General features: G+C 41.7%; 2 protein-coding genes across 6 annotated transcripts in view; one reads left to right on the plus strand and one right to left on the minus strand.

Moving 5' to 3' along the window:
* Nucleotides 1-8,681, plus strand: part of ncaldb (neurocalcin delta b) — a 26,301-nt gene extending 17,620 nt beyond the window's left edge. Inside the window, exons 2-5 of one of the 3 annotated variants that reach the window (XM_017454959.3) lie at nucleotides 845-917; nucleotides 1,301-1,700; nucleotides 5,324-5,429; nucleotides 6,326-8,681. In XM_017454959.3, coding sequence (XP_017310448.1) covers nucleotides 1,323-1,700; nucleotides 5,324-5,429; nucleotides 6,326-6,420 — 579 coding nt within the window. In that variant the 5' untranslated portion in view covers nucleotides 845-917; nucleotides 1,301-1,322 and the 3' untranslated portion in view covers nucleotides 6,421-8,681. Of the gene's footprint in view, nucleotides 63-844; nucleotides 918-1,300; nucleotides 1,701-5,323; nucleotides 5,430-6,325 lie in introns of all 3 variants that reach the window. The other 2 variants (XM_017454958.3, XM_017454956.3) reach the window with 2 other exon arrangements.
* Nucleotides 8,682-10,549: 1,868 nt separating this feature from the next.
* The window catches only part of grhl2b (grainyhead-like transcription factor 2b), a 38,822-nt gene continuing 31,871 nt past the window's right edge, over nucleotides 10,550-17,500 (minus strand). For all 3 annotated transcript variants that reach the window (XM_053675261.1, XM_053675260.1, XM_017454923.3), the window contains exons 9-16: nucleotides 15,133-15,291; nucleotides 14,766-14,823; nucleotides 14,057-14,196; nucleotides 13,763-13,800; nucleotides 13,159-13,250; nucleotides 12,844-12,929; nucleotides 12,676-12,740; nucleotides 10,550-12,071 (exon numbers count right to left, since the gene is read on the minus strand). In XM_053675261.1, the coding sequence (XP_053531236.1) occupies nucleotides 11,957-12,071; nucleotides 12,676-12,740; nucleotides 12,844-12,929; nucleotides 13,159-13,250; nucleotides 13,763-13,800; nucleotides 14,057-14,196; nucleotides 14,766-14,823; nucleotides 15,133-15,291 (753 nt within the window). In that variant the 3' untranslated portion in view covers nucleotides 10,550-11,956. The remainder of the gene's footprint in view (nucleotides 12,072-12,675; nucleotides 12,741-12,843; nucleotides 12,930-13,158; nucleotides 13,251-13,762; nucleotides 13,801-14,056; nucleotides 14,197-14,765; nucleotides 14,824-15,132; nucleotides 15,292-17,500) is intronic.

Genomic DNA, 17,500 nt, shown 5'->3' on the forward strand with positions numbered 1-17,500 from the left:
TGTGTGTGAAGTCGATTTGCATCAGGAAATGATGCTGCTGCAGATGCTTGTATATACAGTGGGTAAGTGTGTGTGTGTGTGTGTGTGTGTGTGTGTGTGAGAGAGAGAGAGAGCAGTGGAAAATTCGGTTGATGATAGGTGAGGGTGGAGCGGAGGAAGGGTGCGTGAGGCGCAGCATCGCTTCATCACATTTACACACCGCTGTTCACACAGACATCCTGCACTCTATATATACACACGCGCACACACACACGCACACACACGCACACACACGCACGCACACACACGCACGCACACACATTGGTTACTGCCTTAGTTAAGACCTACATAAAGTTCATCCTGCACTGTAACTCAGTAACTAGGGCATTTTTCAGCGTGTGGGGTGTTGTTGTTATTTTGTGAAATTAAATCTGCTCTTTTAGAGACTTTTAAAAAAATGAATCAGTATGAAATCATTTTTAAAAGAATATGTATTTTTTGGCTCCAAATTTTCGTGTTTCCATCATTCACAGTAACCCCAGGAATCCCCAGAACAACAATCACACTACATCTGAATGCAAAAAAATAGATTTTAGAGTTAAAAATAAAAAAATAAAAACACTAAACGTGCTCAATAAAAGTCTATCGTTTTGCATATGCTAATGAGGGGCGTGGTTTGCTTACACTGGCAGTATCTGATACATCGTTTTGCTCGTTAGTGATCAGTGAGTGAAGTGAGACAGACTGAATCTTCTAGAAACCGTCTCAATAAACACACACACACACACACACACACACGGATTACACACACACAACTGGTGTTGTCTGTGTTTTTGTACTGAACACTTTATATATATATGAACAGGAGAATGATTCCTGTGATCCAGACCAGTGCTGTGGCATCGTCAGCTGTTTCTCATTTGCAGGCCCAGACGGTGGTATGCGTTGCTGTTTGTAGATTGGTGCTTGAGGTGTGTGTGTTGGTGAGCACTGGGTGGGTGTGTGTGTTAGATGTGGAAAGTTGGTGTCCGGGGGAAGAAAGGTGGAATTTTTCTGGTGGTCAGTGAAGAATGTTGGTGTCTGATGGATTAGATTAAAGTGTTGGTGTGTAATGTTTGCCATTGTTGGTGTTTCATGGTGTTTAATGAAGATGTTTGGGGGATGTTGTTGCTTGAAATCGCTCTGCTGTTGGTGTTAGGGGGTAAATGTTGGTGTTTGGAGAGGAATTTTGGTGTTTGATGCTGAAGTTGGTGTTTCCAATATTGATCTCTCTCTCTCTCTCTCTCTCTCTCTCTCTCTCTCTCTCTCTTTCTCTGAGCAGCTGAAACAGAATACTCATCATAATGGGGAAGCAGAACAGCAAACTCCGTCCCGAGGTGATCCAGGACCTGCTGGAGAGCACCGATTTCACTGAGGAAGAGATTCAGGAGTGGTATAAGGGCTTCCTCCGGGACTGTCCCAGCGGCGCGCTCACCATGGAAGAGTTCAAGAAGATCTACGGCAACTTCTTCCCATACGGCGACGCGTCCAAGTTCGCCGAGCACGTCTTCCGAACCTTCGACGCCAACGGGGACGGAACGATAGACTTCCGAGAGTTCATCATCGCTCTGAGCATCACGTCACGTGGCCAGCTCGACCAGAAACTCAAGTGGGCTTTCAGCATGTACGACCTGGATGGCAACGGCTACATCAGCAAGGCGGAGATGCTGGAGATCGTACAGGTTCGGCGTGAGAACGTGACCTTTATTAACCACACAGACAGGATTAGAGCAGGGAGACGCTAACACGTGCTGAACAAAGAGCTGCACTCGTTTTTCTTTTCCAACAGGCAGAGAGAGAGGATTCATTTCGCACGGGAGCGAGTTTAGCGTTTAGCCAATTAACACGAGCAGAATCGATGAGTCAGGGCCACAGCTCTCAGCCCAGAGCGGCTTCCCAGAGCGCGGACAAAAGGAACACAGCAGCAGCTCTGAAAATAATTGTGATGAAAGTGTGCTAGATTGAAACTAATGGACCAATTATCCACTGCATCCAGAACGAAAGCACAAACAGCCCGTGCTCATCATCTAAATCCCGCTCACTGTCACTCGGCATAAAGGGCTCTGCAAATTAGTTTACATCACAGCAGGGCCGCATGAAGTGAGCTACGAGGAGTTAACCAGAACCGAGAGGGTTTACGCTTTCATGTGCAAACAAACACCAGCAAACATCAGCAAAAGTTTATCAGATAACAAACACCTCCAAAAAACAAATCCTCCATCACATACCAAAATCACCAACATTCCGCATCAAACACCAACCAACACTTCAAATGGTGTTTTGCTTTATACTGTTATATAAATCAATATGAAAAATTACACAGTATGACCAGACAAATACCAACAATCACCATCAAACGCCATCAAACACCATCAAACACCAACATTCACCATCAAACACCATCAAACATCAACATTCACCATCAAACATCAACATTCACCAACATTCACCATCAAATACCAACATTCACCAACATTCACCATCAAATACCAACATTCACCAACATTCAACATCAAACACTAACATTCACCATCAAACACCAATAAACACCAACATTCACCATCAAACACCAACAAACACCAACATTCACCATCAAACACCAACAAACACCAACATTCACCATCAAACACCAACAAACACTTCAAATGGTGTTTTGCTTTATACTGTTATATAAATCAATATGAAAAATTACACAGTATGACCAGACAAATACCAACAATCACCATCAAACACCATCAAACACCATCAAACACCAACATTCACCATCAAACACCATCAAACATCAACATTCACCATCAAACATCAACATTCACCAACATTCACCATCAAATACCAACATTCACCAACATTCAACATCAAACACTAACATTCACCATCAAACACCAATAAACACCAACATTCACCATCAAACACCATCAAACACCAACAAACACCAACATTCACCATCAAACACCAACAAACACTTCAAATGGTGTTTTGCTTTATACTGTTATATAAATCAATATGAAAAATTACACAGTATGACCAGACAAATACCAACAATCACCATCAAACACCATCAAACACCATCAAACACCAACATTCACCATCAAACACCATCAAACATCAACATTCACCATCAAACATCAACATTCACCAACATTCACCATCAAATACCAACATTCACCAACATTCAACATCAAACACTAACATTCACCATCAAACACCAATAAACACCAACATTCACCATCAAACACCAACAAACACCAACATTCACCATCAAACGCCATCAAACACCATCAAACACCATCAAACACCAACATTCACCATCAAACACCAATAAACACCAACATTCACCATCAAACACCAATAAACACCAACATTCACCATCAAACACCAACAAACACCAACATTCACCATCAAACGCCATCAAACACCATCAAACACCAATAAACACCAACATTCACCATCAAACACCAATAAACACCAACATTCACCATCAAACACCAATAAACACCAACATTCAACATCAAACACCAACAAACACCATCAAACACCAACATTCACCATCAAACACCAACATTCACCATCAAACACCAATAAACACCAACATTCACCATCAAACACCATCAAACACCAACATTCAACATCAAACACCAATAAACACTTCAAATGTTATTTTGCTTTATACTGTTATAGAAATCAAAATGAAAAATTACACAGTATGACCAGACAAATACCAACAAACACCAACATTCACCACCAAACACCATCAAACACCAACATTCACCATCAAACACCAACATTCACCATCAAACACCAACATTCACCATCAAACATCAACATTCACCATCAAACACCATCAAACACCAACATTCACCATCAAACACCATCAAACACCAACATTTATCATTAAAACAAAAACAACATCCAATATTTAACGTCAAATAGCAACAAATATCATCAAACACCTTCACCATCAAAACAAAAACCTTTTACATTTAACATGAAGTGCCAACAAATACCACCAAACCGCCATCTGATACCACCAGTCACTGTCAAAGACTAACAGTACGGTCTTGTGACAGTCTTTAACAGTCACCATTGCACTCCAGCATCCACCATCAAACACCAAAATTCAATATCAAACACAATCATTTCCTAACAAACACCAACATTCACCTTCACAACTAAATACAACCTTCAGTATTTAACATGAAATACCATCGAATCACCAGCAAATACAATATACCCCCGTACATTTACCTTCAGTTAGGCCGATGGTGTTGTAAACACTATGGGTTGGCGTTTAGTGATGCATTGTGGTGAATGTTGATGTAAATGCTGGTGTGTGGGTGTTGATGTTGGTAAGTATTGGTGTTTTATGGTACGTTGTTGTCTGATGGTGAATGCTGGTATTTGATAGGGAATGTGGAAGGTGTTGGTGTTTAATGGAGAATACATATATTTGAAGAAGATGGTTGGTGTTTGATGATTTTTGTGAAAATGCCGGAGAAACACGGCGTTTGATGGTGAAGCGATAAAAAGCTGGTGTTGAGCGGCGAGTGCTGGTACGTGAAGAGGATTGTTGGTGTTGGTGGTGTTTAATGGAGAGTGTTTGTGTTGAAAGCATTTTTATGAAATTGTTGGCATTTGGTGATGTTTGATAATGTTGGTGTTTGATGGTGTTTAATGAAGAATGTTAGTATTTGAGGAGTGTTGTGGTTTGATGCTAAGTGTTGGTGCGTGATGAAGGATACAGCTATGTGCTAGTGTCTGATGGTAAAAGGTGGTGATTGTTGGTGTTCTGCGTTGGTGTTCGGTGGAGAGTGTTGGTATTTGAACTGGGAAACTGTGTGTTGGTTAACGATGGTCGGTGTATATGCTGATGAACGCTAGTGTTTCGTGTGTGAAAGAGAATGGAGGTGTCCCCCCCCCCCCCATCGTTCTCCTTCCTCAGCAGGTTTTAGAAACGTGTCAGTTCATGGTTTTGCGCTCGGTGTGCTCATTAAAACGGCGGCGTGACGTCGACTCGGCGACGCGAGAGGGATTTACGAGAGCGAAACGCAAACACGCCGAGCTCGTGAAGCACCTCGCTCTGTCACACATCTGTCAGAGTCCAGACCTGGCAAACAAACACCGCGACGTTCAGACTTCGTTTCAGGCGTTGGTTACACGGATGCAGTTTTATTCCAGAACACACGGTTTACCATTACACGCTGATAGTATTTTCACACATTGCACTCTGATAGGTATTGATTGAATATATCTGTAGATCTTTCCCCTTTACTGCTTGTTTATGGCTCTTTGTTTATCATCTCCTCAGGCCATCTATAAGATGGTGTCGTCGGTGATGAAGATGCCGGAGGACGAATCCACGCCCGAGAAGCGAACAGATAAAATCTTCCGCCAGATGGACACAAACCGTGATGGTGAGTCTACACACACGTCTGTCTGGTTTATGTGGGCGTGTAGCGACCGCTACTGTTGTCTCTTCTGGGCGTGGTCTGTCCAGCATTTTTATTTATTTAAGTTCTGATAGGTGCACTCCTTTGTGGACCCACACCCATATGTTCTTCTTGAACGTCCCATTCTGAATTTATTCCCCCGCTGCTGTTATAACGCGCTCCACTCTTCTGGGAAGGCTTTCCACTAGATTTTGGGGCGTGGCCGTGTGGATTTGTGTTCATTCAGCTTGAAGAGCGTTAGTGATGTTGAGATCAGGCGCAGATGGTGTGTGAGGAGACTCCAGTTCCAGCTCCACCTTCTTCCATCCTTCACACACCATGTCTCCATGGAGCTCACTCTGTGCCCCAACCTCAGCCCTACTGAATCGCAATCGCTTGAAAAAGCTCCGTGCGCTCTTTCGCGGCGATGTTTGTTGGTAAACGAGACCTTTCAGCTGCACTCGTGTTCGACGCACGCGGCTGAACGCGCGCCGTGACGCATCTAGGCCCAAATCTGCAGAAAATTATTTTTGAAAAATCGCAAGCTTCTTCCGAATATTGCGGAGTTTCGTTGATTTTGCGCTGATTTCTTGGAGGGACTGAATGTAGATCCGCCCACTTCAAACTGAGCAGAAAAAAATGCAACTGACAAAAAAAAAAACCCACCACGACTTCATCAATAGTGAACTTCAATATTGATGCTTTTGCTAATAATTATTTTAAAAAATATTTAAACAAGGCGCTACTCTTAAAAATGATGATGGACTTGACTCTCTGTGACTCTTCATATCTCATTAGTGTGTTCTGTACTGTACCTTATGCTCAAAAATGACCTTTGAACCCTGTATGTGTGTGTGTGTGTGTGTGTGTGTGTGTATCAGGTAAACTGTCCCTGGAGGAATTCGTGGAAGGAGCAAAGAACGACCCGTCCATCGTGCGGCTCCTGCAGTGTGACCCGAGCAGCGCCGGGCAGTAAAATGGGCAGAGCGACGCCACCTGCTGCACGGAACCCAACACTGCAGCGCTCTCCTTTTAAAACACACAGACCAGTGTGAGCGGGAAATCATTACAACGAGCAGGAGCGGTCTGCTTAGAGAATCACACACACACACACACACACACACACACACACACACACACATATGGACTCAGTGACTTGAGTAAATCCGTGTTCGGTGCATACGCACTGAGACAGGAAACGGCGCCTTCACACAGGAAGTGCTGGTGCGAAATGTACATTTTGTGTAATATACAGTAGAATCATGGTACGGTCCGAAATGATGAGGTCTGGGAAGTGTTGGAAAGAACCGGAGGGAGAAAATTGTAACTAGTTAGTAAAGTAGCTAATTTAGCTGCGTCATTTTGTAACTATGAGTTCGAACGTTGCTCTGGGTTTTTGTTTCATTTTGTCTTTTCGGTAAAACTTTATCCCATGACCCAGTGGCCTAACGTTCGAATGGCCGCCAGGTTTGGTCCCCTGCAGACGGAGGCGTCGAGGTCACTTCAGAATGCACCGTCAAATGTTACGACGTCAGATATGAAGGGAAATGTATTATAACGTGCTACCGCTCGCCTGCTCAGTGACCGCAAAGCGGAATCGCCGTGGCGAGGTCAGATTTTTAAAAAAAATCCGTTTCTGAATAACACTCTACGTGTGTCGTTGTCGTCGTTATGGTAATATAGAGGATACTGTATCATGATCACCTTGAGCAAAGAGTTATTGCGTGAGCATCGTTAGCTAAGCTAGCTAGTTCAGTAACATTAGCCAGCTTACACGATATTAACCTTACCGCTTTAGCAGTATTTATCCGATGTTATTAAGTGCGATGAAGCTATAACGCGTTACTCCGAAGTTGATTAGTTTCCTATAACAACACCCCCCCGAGTGCTCAGTGTTTTATTCCTCTTACACCACAGCAATTTGCCCACAGTTGCGATTTATTTTTTATTTATTAAAAAAGACAGAACAGCATGCCGATGATACACTCGTGTATCTGTTTATAGTTACCGACTTTACCTCGCCGACACTGGAGACTCCTTCCGTAAAATGTTAAATAACTAAATCGAATAAATCTCCGTAGGGAAAAACGTCGCCGCGAGCTGTTACTATAGAAACGATAACGTATCGAGCAGCGCTGCGGTGTAACGCCGTCGTGTGGCGTCCGCGTACGATGTTTCCGATTTATATTAAAACAACGCGTTGAAATAAAGAGCTTCGGTGTCGAGGTCAGACGTCATGGCTCCGCCCTTCCTGACACGTGAATCTGAGAGCGACTTTCTCAAGACCTTTTTTTAAAAACTTTTATTATATTTAACGTCCATCGCTTAGCAGGAATCGCTTTCGATCCGAATAGGAGCGAAGCAGGTGAGGTGACCGCCGACGCTTCAGCGTTGTGATCGACGTTACCCGTGTCTTGTTTTGAAGTGAGGTCAGCCTATTCGATATACAGCAGCATGTGAACGAGTCCAATCGCATTTCTGATGCGCGCCGCGATAAAATCGGATTTGGGACGTAGTATATTATCAACCTTTTTTTTCGGATCAGACCTCGTTTATCGTGCGTAAAGTGAGACTCCGTCCGGTTCGCGTTCGCTCGGAATATCGGATAATGTTTTTGCACTGTACCCGAACACACGGCTAACAACAAGACGCCGACAGTCTGTACAGAGATTTATTATAAATACGAATAAATAAAATAGAAAACCCGTTTAAATATGTTTCCTCACCGGATTTACACTGGATTAGCAGTAGACATTTGCTGATCTGAAGTTTTCTTAACTGTTTTCTTAATTTTCAAGCTGACTAGCATAGCTAACCTCGTAACATTAGCTAGCTACATTTACAACATGTACATTGTGATGTATCCTGTAACTGACCACCAGCACACGCCTGCTTAGCATCAAACCGAGCTAAATCAGCAGAGTTCTCCGTATCTAATTGACGACTCCCGCAGTGAACGTACACATTAAAGTACTAAGAGGAGAAAAAACATCTATTTATATAAAAACATAGGCAATATTTATTCTTTTTCCTCTTACCGATGGCGATTCTGTCACGCTACGGGATTTGTTCAATTGACCATTTTATGTTTATTTGATGTGAATTATGTATGGAATGTTGTTTAATGTCCGCTGTAATGTGAGGCTCGGTTCGTTCAATGTGAAGAAAAACTAAAAAGTTATGCACAATGGTATTTTATAAATGTTCCAAATGAATTATAAATCCAATTTTACTGGTTGCATGTTTGATTCTTTTGCTCATCTGCTGATACACAAGTGCAGAACGAAGACGCCTTTTGTTTTAGCTTAACGTTATTTAAACCGCAGTTAGCTTACTGACTTTTATTGAGATTTCTAACTGAACTGCTAGCGAGTTTATTTTCATTAGCATTTAGCTAGTGTTAGTTTGCGTCTGGTTAATTTCTAGCATAAATGACAGTTTACAAATGGCACAGTTTGATTTAGCAACACTGGCTAAGCTAGCATGCTGAAAATCACACATGCGCAAATATTGCCAGCTACGTAGCTAGCTAAGCTGATGTTAGCTAAGGGGTGAGACTGATGTTTTGAAGGCTGTGTTGAAAAAAAATATCACACAGCAGTTTTACAAACTTTTCTGAAAACCGTGACTAGTTTCGCTACAGTCAAGTAACCAGTGAGACCCAGAGCTTTGTTCAGGACACGCCCACATGACTGCTTAGGCACGGCATCATTTGAAGATGCTTCAGGTCTAAACAGGTAATTTACATCATTTATAAACACTCCGAGATTTTTATTAAGATGTAATATTACGTGTTTGGGTGTTGTAAACTAGTTTTGACCAGCAGAGGGCGTTCGTTTTTGCACAGTTTTTATTCAAATTTGAATAATTTTTTTTTTTGCACCACAACTGGCTGGAAAGTTTCTCGGTGTCAGAAAGCTTTATCTCCTCATCACCAGATATCACCAACAAGCTAATGTTAAGCTAACGGTTACATCATTTATTTAAAACCATCTGCTAGCAGTGAGCTAACATTAGTGCATAGTGAAGGTCACTAGAAAGCTAGCTAACATTAGACTAACTATTATATTCTGTAAACAAGTAGTAAAGTTTGATAGCATGCCAGCTAACATCAGGCTACTGTGTAAACAAGCAGTAAAGTTTGCTAACATGCTAGCTAACATTAAGCTAACTATTATATTGTATAAACCAGTAGTAAAGTTTGCTAACATGCTAGCTAACATTAGGCTATTGTGTAAAGCAGTAATCAGAGTTGCTAGCATTCTAGCTAACATTAAGCTATTATATTCTGTAAACCAGCAGTAAAGTTTGCTAACATGCTAGCTAACATGAAGCTAACTATTATATTGTATAAACCAGCAGTAGAGTTTGCTAACATGCTAGCTAACATGAAGCTAACTATTATATTGTATAAACCAGCAGTAGAGTTTGCTAACATGCTAGCTAACATGAAGCTAACTATTATATTGTATAAACCAGCAGTAGAGTTTGCTAACATGCTAGCTAACATGAAGCTATTATTTTGTGTAAACCAGTAGTCACGGTTGCTAGCATGCTAGTTAACATTAGACAAGCTATAATATTGCGTAACACAGTAGCAAATTTTTCTATACATGCTAGCTAACATTAAGTCAGCTTTTAAATTTCGCATTTAAAATCAGTACCCAGGTTTGCTAATAAGTATTAGCCCCCACTCTTCCAGATTAGTGACTGCTGTGTGTTAAAAGCAGCAGCACGACTAAAATGAATGGCTGCAAATATGAAACATTTTCGCAGATTTTATCGCTTTTGCCCACAACACAGTTTAGGTAAGTGACTGAGAAGTTAGAATTAGCTGTCGATCCGTCACCGTGAGCTAATTCTGCCGATTTTTTTCTCTCGGTTGCTTTGGCACGGTTTCCAGAAACGTTTAAATGCAGGTATCACAACCGTTTGAACGTACGTGCGTGTGTGTGTGTGTGTTTATTTCTTTTTCCTCTCAAACCGAGTTTACAGTAAAAGTATTTTTACTTTGCCAATACGGTGTACTATCGTGTGTACAGTTTCCACATCACGTGGTTTTGAGACTGTAGGTCTGCCAGAGTGAGATTCACACGTGAGACACGTTTCATGGCACAAAAAATTTTTTTATTTACAAAAATATTAAGATCTTCACCGATGAGTTGAACGTCTGCGCTATCGCTAAAACCTGCAACAGCGTTCAGTTCAAAAGTTCAGCTTATACAACAGGAAATGCCTGGACGTACAAACACACAGAAACATTCGAGACATTTTTATACTCGTACAGGAAAACGACCGAGCGAAGCGGCGACGCTCACAAACGTCTGAAACACGGGAGGAAATCAGCGCACGTCTTATTTCACATCAACGAGTGCAATACATTTGAAACAACAATGACAATAACAATGACGTGGACTACAGCTACGTCTGAAACCCGCACAAATGTAGAAACGAATAAAAAAAACTGTACATGGCACAAAATAATCATTATATATATATATATATATATATATATATATATATAAAAACAATCAGTCTGTAGAAATGTGGATGAGGTGAGAATTAATGTGATACTCAAGTTCTGCAACATTATCAAAATAGTTCATTTATTTATTTATTTATTTATTTAAATAAATTACCTCCGCCATAAATCCGATCACACGTTCGTTTTCTCTTTTATCAGTTTACTGTTTTAAAATGACGGCCTATAAATTTTGTCCGAAATATACAGCTGTCCCATTTTTTACTCGTTATTATTATTATAATTAATTAATACATTTTTATATTTGAATAATTTTTTTTAATCCGATCTTGCTGCACAGAAATTCCACTGTGTCCAAACCGGACCATGCGGAATACTGGAATATATACGTATATATATTAATATATTTATTTACTTTATATCCTGCAGCACGGTTTCACATTGTCTTCTTGGTTTTTTATTTATGTTTTTTTATTTTTATTTTTTTTATTTTGAGTTTCAAATACTTATATTTTAGGGAATTGTGTTTCTAAATATAAAAAATAATATAAACATATACGTATTAGCTCGAAGATGAGGTTCGTCTGAACTGAAACGTGTAAGGTGAAAAGTTCGGCCGTGAAATCCGCGCAAAACAAAATAAATAAATAAAAGACTGAAATGATACGCCACCGTAAGAAAAGTGTACTTATAAATGTGTATAAACGTATCTAAACGTTCAGCTCTCTGACCTGACCTCCTCTGTGTCCTGAATTTACGTAAGAAGCGACTATAAAGCGTGACACGATTACACACAGGAGCACTTCCTGTCCGGTCTGGGACTGGAGCGAGGTCTGGAGTCACGTGACCGACGAGGCGACTCTTCAGCTTGGCAGTGTGAACCTGATTTGAAATGGTACGACGTTTGGAGCGCAGCACCGCTTCCTCCACGCCGCCGTGAAGAACGCTCCGGCTCTTCATCTTCCCCGTTTCCAGAAAGAAAAAAAATGTTGTTTTTTAAAATAAAAAAAATAAAAAAAATAAAAAAGGTTTAAATCTCGGTCAGAGTGATTTTGTAGGCGTCGGCGTAGCTCTCGATGCTCAGGATGAACGTGTCCTCGTTGGAGTAATGCTCGATGATGTTGTCGTCCATGTTCACCAGGATCCTGTAACGTGACCACGTACACGTTTAATCATCACAGACGCACAGCGCAGCTCTGACGCCACGGCGCTGCTCTGCTCCGTCAGCGCCGTGGGCGTGGTGCTGTTACAGGAGAACAATCAACGACACGGTGGCGTGATGACGCCGAGTCACTGTTACCACCCCGAGGTCCATTATTTTCCTCAAACAGCACGTCCCTGAGTGTTTTATTCCTCTCACACCGCAGCAACCTGACGACGATTACAGTTTTTACTTATTAAAGAACGACGCCATACTTTTCATCCGTTTATAGTTACAAACAAGTCCGTTCCTGTTCTCACTGACTATAAACGCTCGTCCCCTCGCCAGCGCTCTCTTTATTCTCTCTTATAGTTAATAAGACGCTGACACTGGAGACTCCTTCCATAAATCACCCGTATCAGCGATTACACACGTTTACCCCGTTACTATAGAAACGACGGCGTATCAGAGCGAGCGCTGTAATTATAAATACGGCTGCGCTGCCGTCAGAGCCGCTGTTATGGCGAATCATTCAACAACCTCCTGGCCAATCAGAATCCAGAACTCAGCAGCGCTGTGGTGTAAGCAGTAACGAAGGAATCTCTCACCCTTTCTTGCTCTTTTTGTAGATTTTAGCGATCCTCTCCACAGGCACGCCGTATTTCTCCGAGATCTGCGCGAGAGGAAATAATAACGTTTACGTGGAAAGGTTTTGTTATCGGAGCTGACGATAAACAGGAAACGCAAGCGCGCCGAATAGAGGACGCGTCACTCACTGCGTCCATGAGGCCTCGGAGCGTCGGCGAACGCAGCATGAGGGCATCGAACACCTCGTCACACTCTTTTCTGACGTACAGGAGCACTGAAAACACACACACACACACACACTCACGTTTATACACGTGAATTAATTACAAATAAATGATATTGGAAATAGAACTCGAATAGCAAAAGTTGCAATTAAAGAAAATACCGGAAGTTAAACAAATGGAAATAATACGTTTCCTGTCGCGCGTGGAATTCAGTCACGTGATCACGTGTCTAAACGTGGTCCTGTGATCAGGTCGTAATGAAGCGAATATTTATCTCACCTCTTTTCTGTGGTTCTTCTCTCAGCTGTTTGTGAGGTGAAGCGCAGCAATCATCCTCTGCTGGCCGGAACATTCTCTTTACTAACACACTCCTTTAAACACACACACACACACACACACACACACACACCTGTCAATCACTCCGTCAACCAATTACATGCTTTGCAAAAAAATATTGCATAATATATTATATAATTAAATATTTGCAGAGCCAAGCTTCACTGAAATCTGCTCTATAAACATATGCAGCTTTATAGCACACAATCGGCTCCGTAATTATTGGCACCCTGCGTAAAATGACAAGGAATCGTATCATATCAAACGTATCACACGTATATCGATTGCGTGATCTTTTGAGCCTAAACATGTGTTTTGTTTTAACAGTAATGTTCTCCGTGCATGCGGACGTCCTCTTTAGATCAGATCAGATCAGATCAGATCACAGACCTGCAGTAAGGTTTAAATCCAGAGACCGAGGTGTTCATCGCAAAACAAGATTGAATCCACCAAGATTTAACCTCCCGGCAGAGACATCCTGAAGTGTCCTGGCAGAAGGGTGCCAATACTTATGACTTTGTGACCGTGGTGCAGACAGTGTACTCACCCTTCTCTCTCGATCTCTTCAGTGTTGAAGGCAAAAACCTGCAAGACATGCAATCACATAACTGCTGAGTTCTGGACTGTGATTGGTCAGGAGCTGGTGATTAGTTCTCCAGAGCATCTCTAACAGTAGCGCAGGTTTATATTAACGCGCTCGCTCTCAAACCTTATGGTTTCTATAGTAACGGCTCTCTCACAGGGACTCCTACAGCAGACGCTCCACAGAAACATGCAAGGAAGGAGTCTCCAGTGTCAGCGCTTTGCTTTGTTTTATTATATCGCGGGTTTGTTCTCGTACCTGTGCCGCTCTCTGCAGGTTTCCGAAGTGTACGTCGGGGATGAAGAGGACGGGCTGAGCGTCCAGATCCGTCAGCGTCCTGAACAGTGTGTTGTCACCCTTTTTGGGAAGAGTGAGCGCTCCGGCACCCGCATCTTTCCCTAAAGATAAAGATCAGACCACGACATCACCAATGACGTCATCGACATCGTCAGAGAACAAATACTTTACAATTATTCTCACGTATAATATATAACCCAAATATTAAACGGAATGACAAGTAACGCATAACAAACAATAAATAACATTCATTAATGCTGTTATTGATAGTAAATAACACATAATAAATGATTTACATTGAGGAACGTTATTCTGAAATCGTTCCACAAATTGTAGACGCAGTTTTTCGCAGATTGGTGAACTTTTCCAGGCTTTTGTTGCCTCCGTCCCAACTTTTTGAGACGTGTTGCGGCCATTAAATTCAGAATTACCTTTTTTTTTCTTCTTAAAGTGGTACACTTCCTCAGTGTACACATTTGATATGTTTTCTCTGCTCTGTTGTGAATAACACGGGTTTATGAGATTTGCAAATCATTGCATTCTGTTTTTATTTTACACAGCGTCCCAACTTTTTTGGAATTGGGATTGTACATATATGTAAATGTAAATAATGATAATGTACAGAATTGTTTGTAATAGAAGCATTATAAGTGAGTGTTTAATATCCGACCTTTTGACTTCTTGCGGTTCTGCTTCCTCTCCTCGTCTCGGATCTTCCTCTCCGCTCCCTGTTTAAACACACAGAGATTTAACACTAACAAAGTGCACTAGATTTACTGCCTACTCCTGTCCTACTCCTGTCCTACCCCTGTCCTACTCCTGTCCTACTCCTGTCCTACTCCTGTCCTACCCCAGAGCTGCTGTTTTACATACGGCCACCAGAGGGCGCTGCAGATCCACACACCGGCCCTTCATGCACCGCAATCACACCGTGTTCTCCCTCATGCCCAGTGTACACCATGCTAAAGCTAAGACACCTGCGTTTGAGTGTGTGGAGTGTGTGTGTGTGTGTGGTGTGCGTGTGTGTGTGTGTTAACCTTATCACAGAACACTTTGATCTGGCAGTAGGCTCTGTGCAGTGGTTTGTTGCTGCGGTTGTTGTAGCTGTAGGTGTCGATCTGGATCATCAGCGGCAGACCCTTCACTCCCTTCTGAGAGGAGAAGTCTGTGCTCAGGCAGTTCACTGTGATGAAGATCTGAAACACACACACACACACACACACACACACACACACACTTTTAGTTAAACCTTGCCCATCTTACAGGTATTACATTACTTTATCAGTGTGAGTGTGTGAGTGAAGTGCAGGAGGAATCTACTCAATATCACTGTAGACTTCAGCAGTGTAAATCACCCACAATGCACTGCAATCCAACATAGTTTCCTTTTTTTTATTAGCCTACTTTAGGATTCCAGAATCCTATATTCCCACAACCCTTTATACCCAGAACCCTATATTCCCAAAAACCCTATATTCCCAAAATCCTACATTCCCAGAACCCTATAATCCCAGAACCCTATATTCCCAAAAACCCTATATTCCCAAAATCCTATATTCCCAAAACCCTATATTCCCAAAACCCTATATTCCCAGAACTGTACATTCCCAAGGTCCTACATTCCCAGAACCCTATTTTCCCAGAACCCTATATTCCCAAAGTCCTATAATCCCAGAAACCTATATTTCCAGAACCCTATATTCCCAAAATCCTATAATCCCAGAACCCTATATTTCCAGAATCCTATATACCCAAAGCCCTACATTCCCATAACCATATAATCCCAGAACCCTATATTCCCAGAACCCTATATTCCCAATCCTATATTCCCAGAAGCCCTAGGCACTTTAGTCAGGTTTTTAGCTATGACCCCATGACCATCATGGTCATGACCCCTAAGGACAACCATGACCTTAGGAACCCTTTCATAAATCACCTTAATGTCTCAATTTAAAATTTAAAATTTAACTTTACTCATGTTAATTAAAATTCATATTTACTACTGAATCTGTAAATGTTTGGAGTCGTTTCCATGGTTACCTTCAGCTGGCTAATGCAATATGTAATGCGCAAAGCATGATTAAGCAGCAGCTGATGAGACAGACAGCTTTCACAACAACCCAAGCTGAACTCTGTCGTTACACACACACACACACACACACACACACACACACACACACACACACACACACACACACACACATCACTGTGTGAAAAAATGAACATATGTAATTTGCATAAAACAGCCTGAAGAGGGACAACCTGCTTTCTTCAGAATCGACGCCCACACAGGCAAAGCAGGTGTGTGTTTGAACATGCCTGTCTATTGCCAACCGTTCAGAACAGACACACACACACACACACACACACACACACACACACACACACACATACACATACAGCGCCCTCCACTAATATTGGCACCCTTGGTAAATATGAGCACAGAAGGCTGTGAACAATTGTCTTTATTGTTTAATCTTTTAATCTGTTGTTTTAAAAAAAAAAATCACAAAATACTCTACTCTCATGGACATCAAACAATTGCAAACACAACACAGGTTTATCAAAAAGAAACAACCAATATTTGTTAAATATTGGTTTGCAATAATTATTGGCACCCCTATGAATTCATATGAGAAATATATATTTGAAGTATATTCCCATTGATATTTTATACATTGTTCAACCGTGACTTCCTGTTTCACAGGGGTATAAATATGAGGTAACACACAGGCCAAATTCCCTTAGTCATTCATAACAATGGGTAAGAGCGAGGAATATAGCTGTGATGTGCAGCAAAAGGTTGTTGAGCGTCACACAATGGGAAGTGTCTATAAGAAAATAGCACAAGCATTGAAAACGCCCATTTCCACCATCAGGGCAATAATGAAGAAGTTCCAGTCGACTGGAAATGTTATGAATTGACCTGGAATTGGACGTGTGTCTATCATCTCAACGCACTGTGAAGAGGACGGTTCGAGTGGATAAAACATCTCCAAGGATCAGAGCTGGAGAACTGCAGAAGTTAGTTGTGTCTTGGGGTCAGAAAGTCTCTAAAACTACAATCCGAAGTCACCACAAGTTGTTTGGAAGGGGTTCAAGAAAAAAGCCTCTACTCTCATCCAAAAACACACTCGAGCGTCTTCAGTGTGCAGACACTACTGGAACTTCAGATGGGATCGGGTTCTACGGTCAGATGAAACCAGAATAGAGCTTTTTGGTGATAAACACAGAGGTGGTTTTGGAGCACACAGAGAGGTAGCCGTGTGGAAAAGTCCCTCATGCCCACGGTTAAATATGGAGGAGGATCTTTAATGTTTTGGGCTGTTTTTCTACCAGAGGACCTGGACATTTTGTTAGGACACATGGCATCATGGACGTCAAATATCAACAGATATTAAATGA

This window comes from Ictalurus punctatus, chromosome 24, assembly GCF_001660625.3.
Source record: "Ictalurus punctatus breed USDA103 chromosome 24, Coco_2.0, whole genome shotgun sequence".
In the NCBI taxonomy this organism is placed as follows: domain Eukaryota; kingdom Metazoa; phylum Chordata; class Actinopteri; order Siluriformes; family Ictaluridae; genus Ictalurus; species Ictalurus punctatus.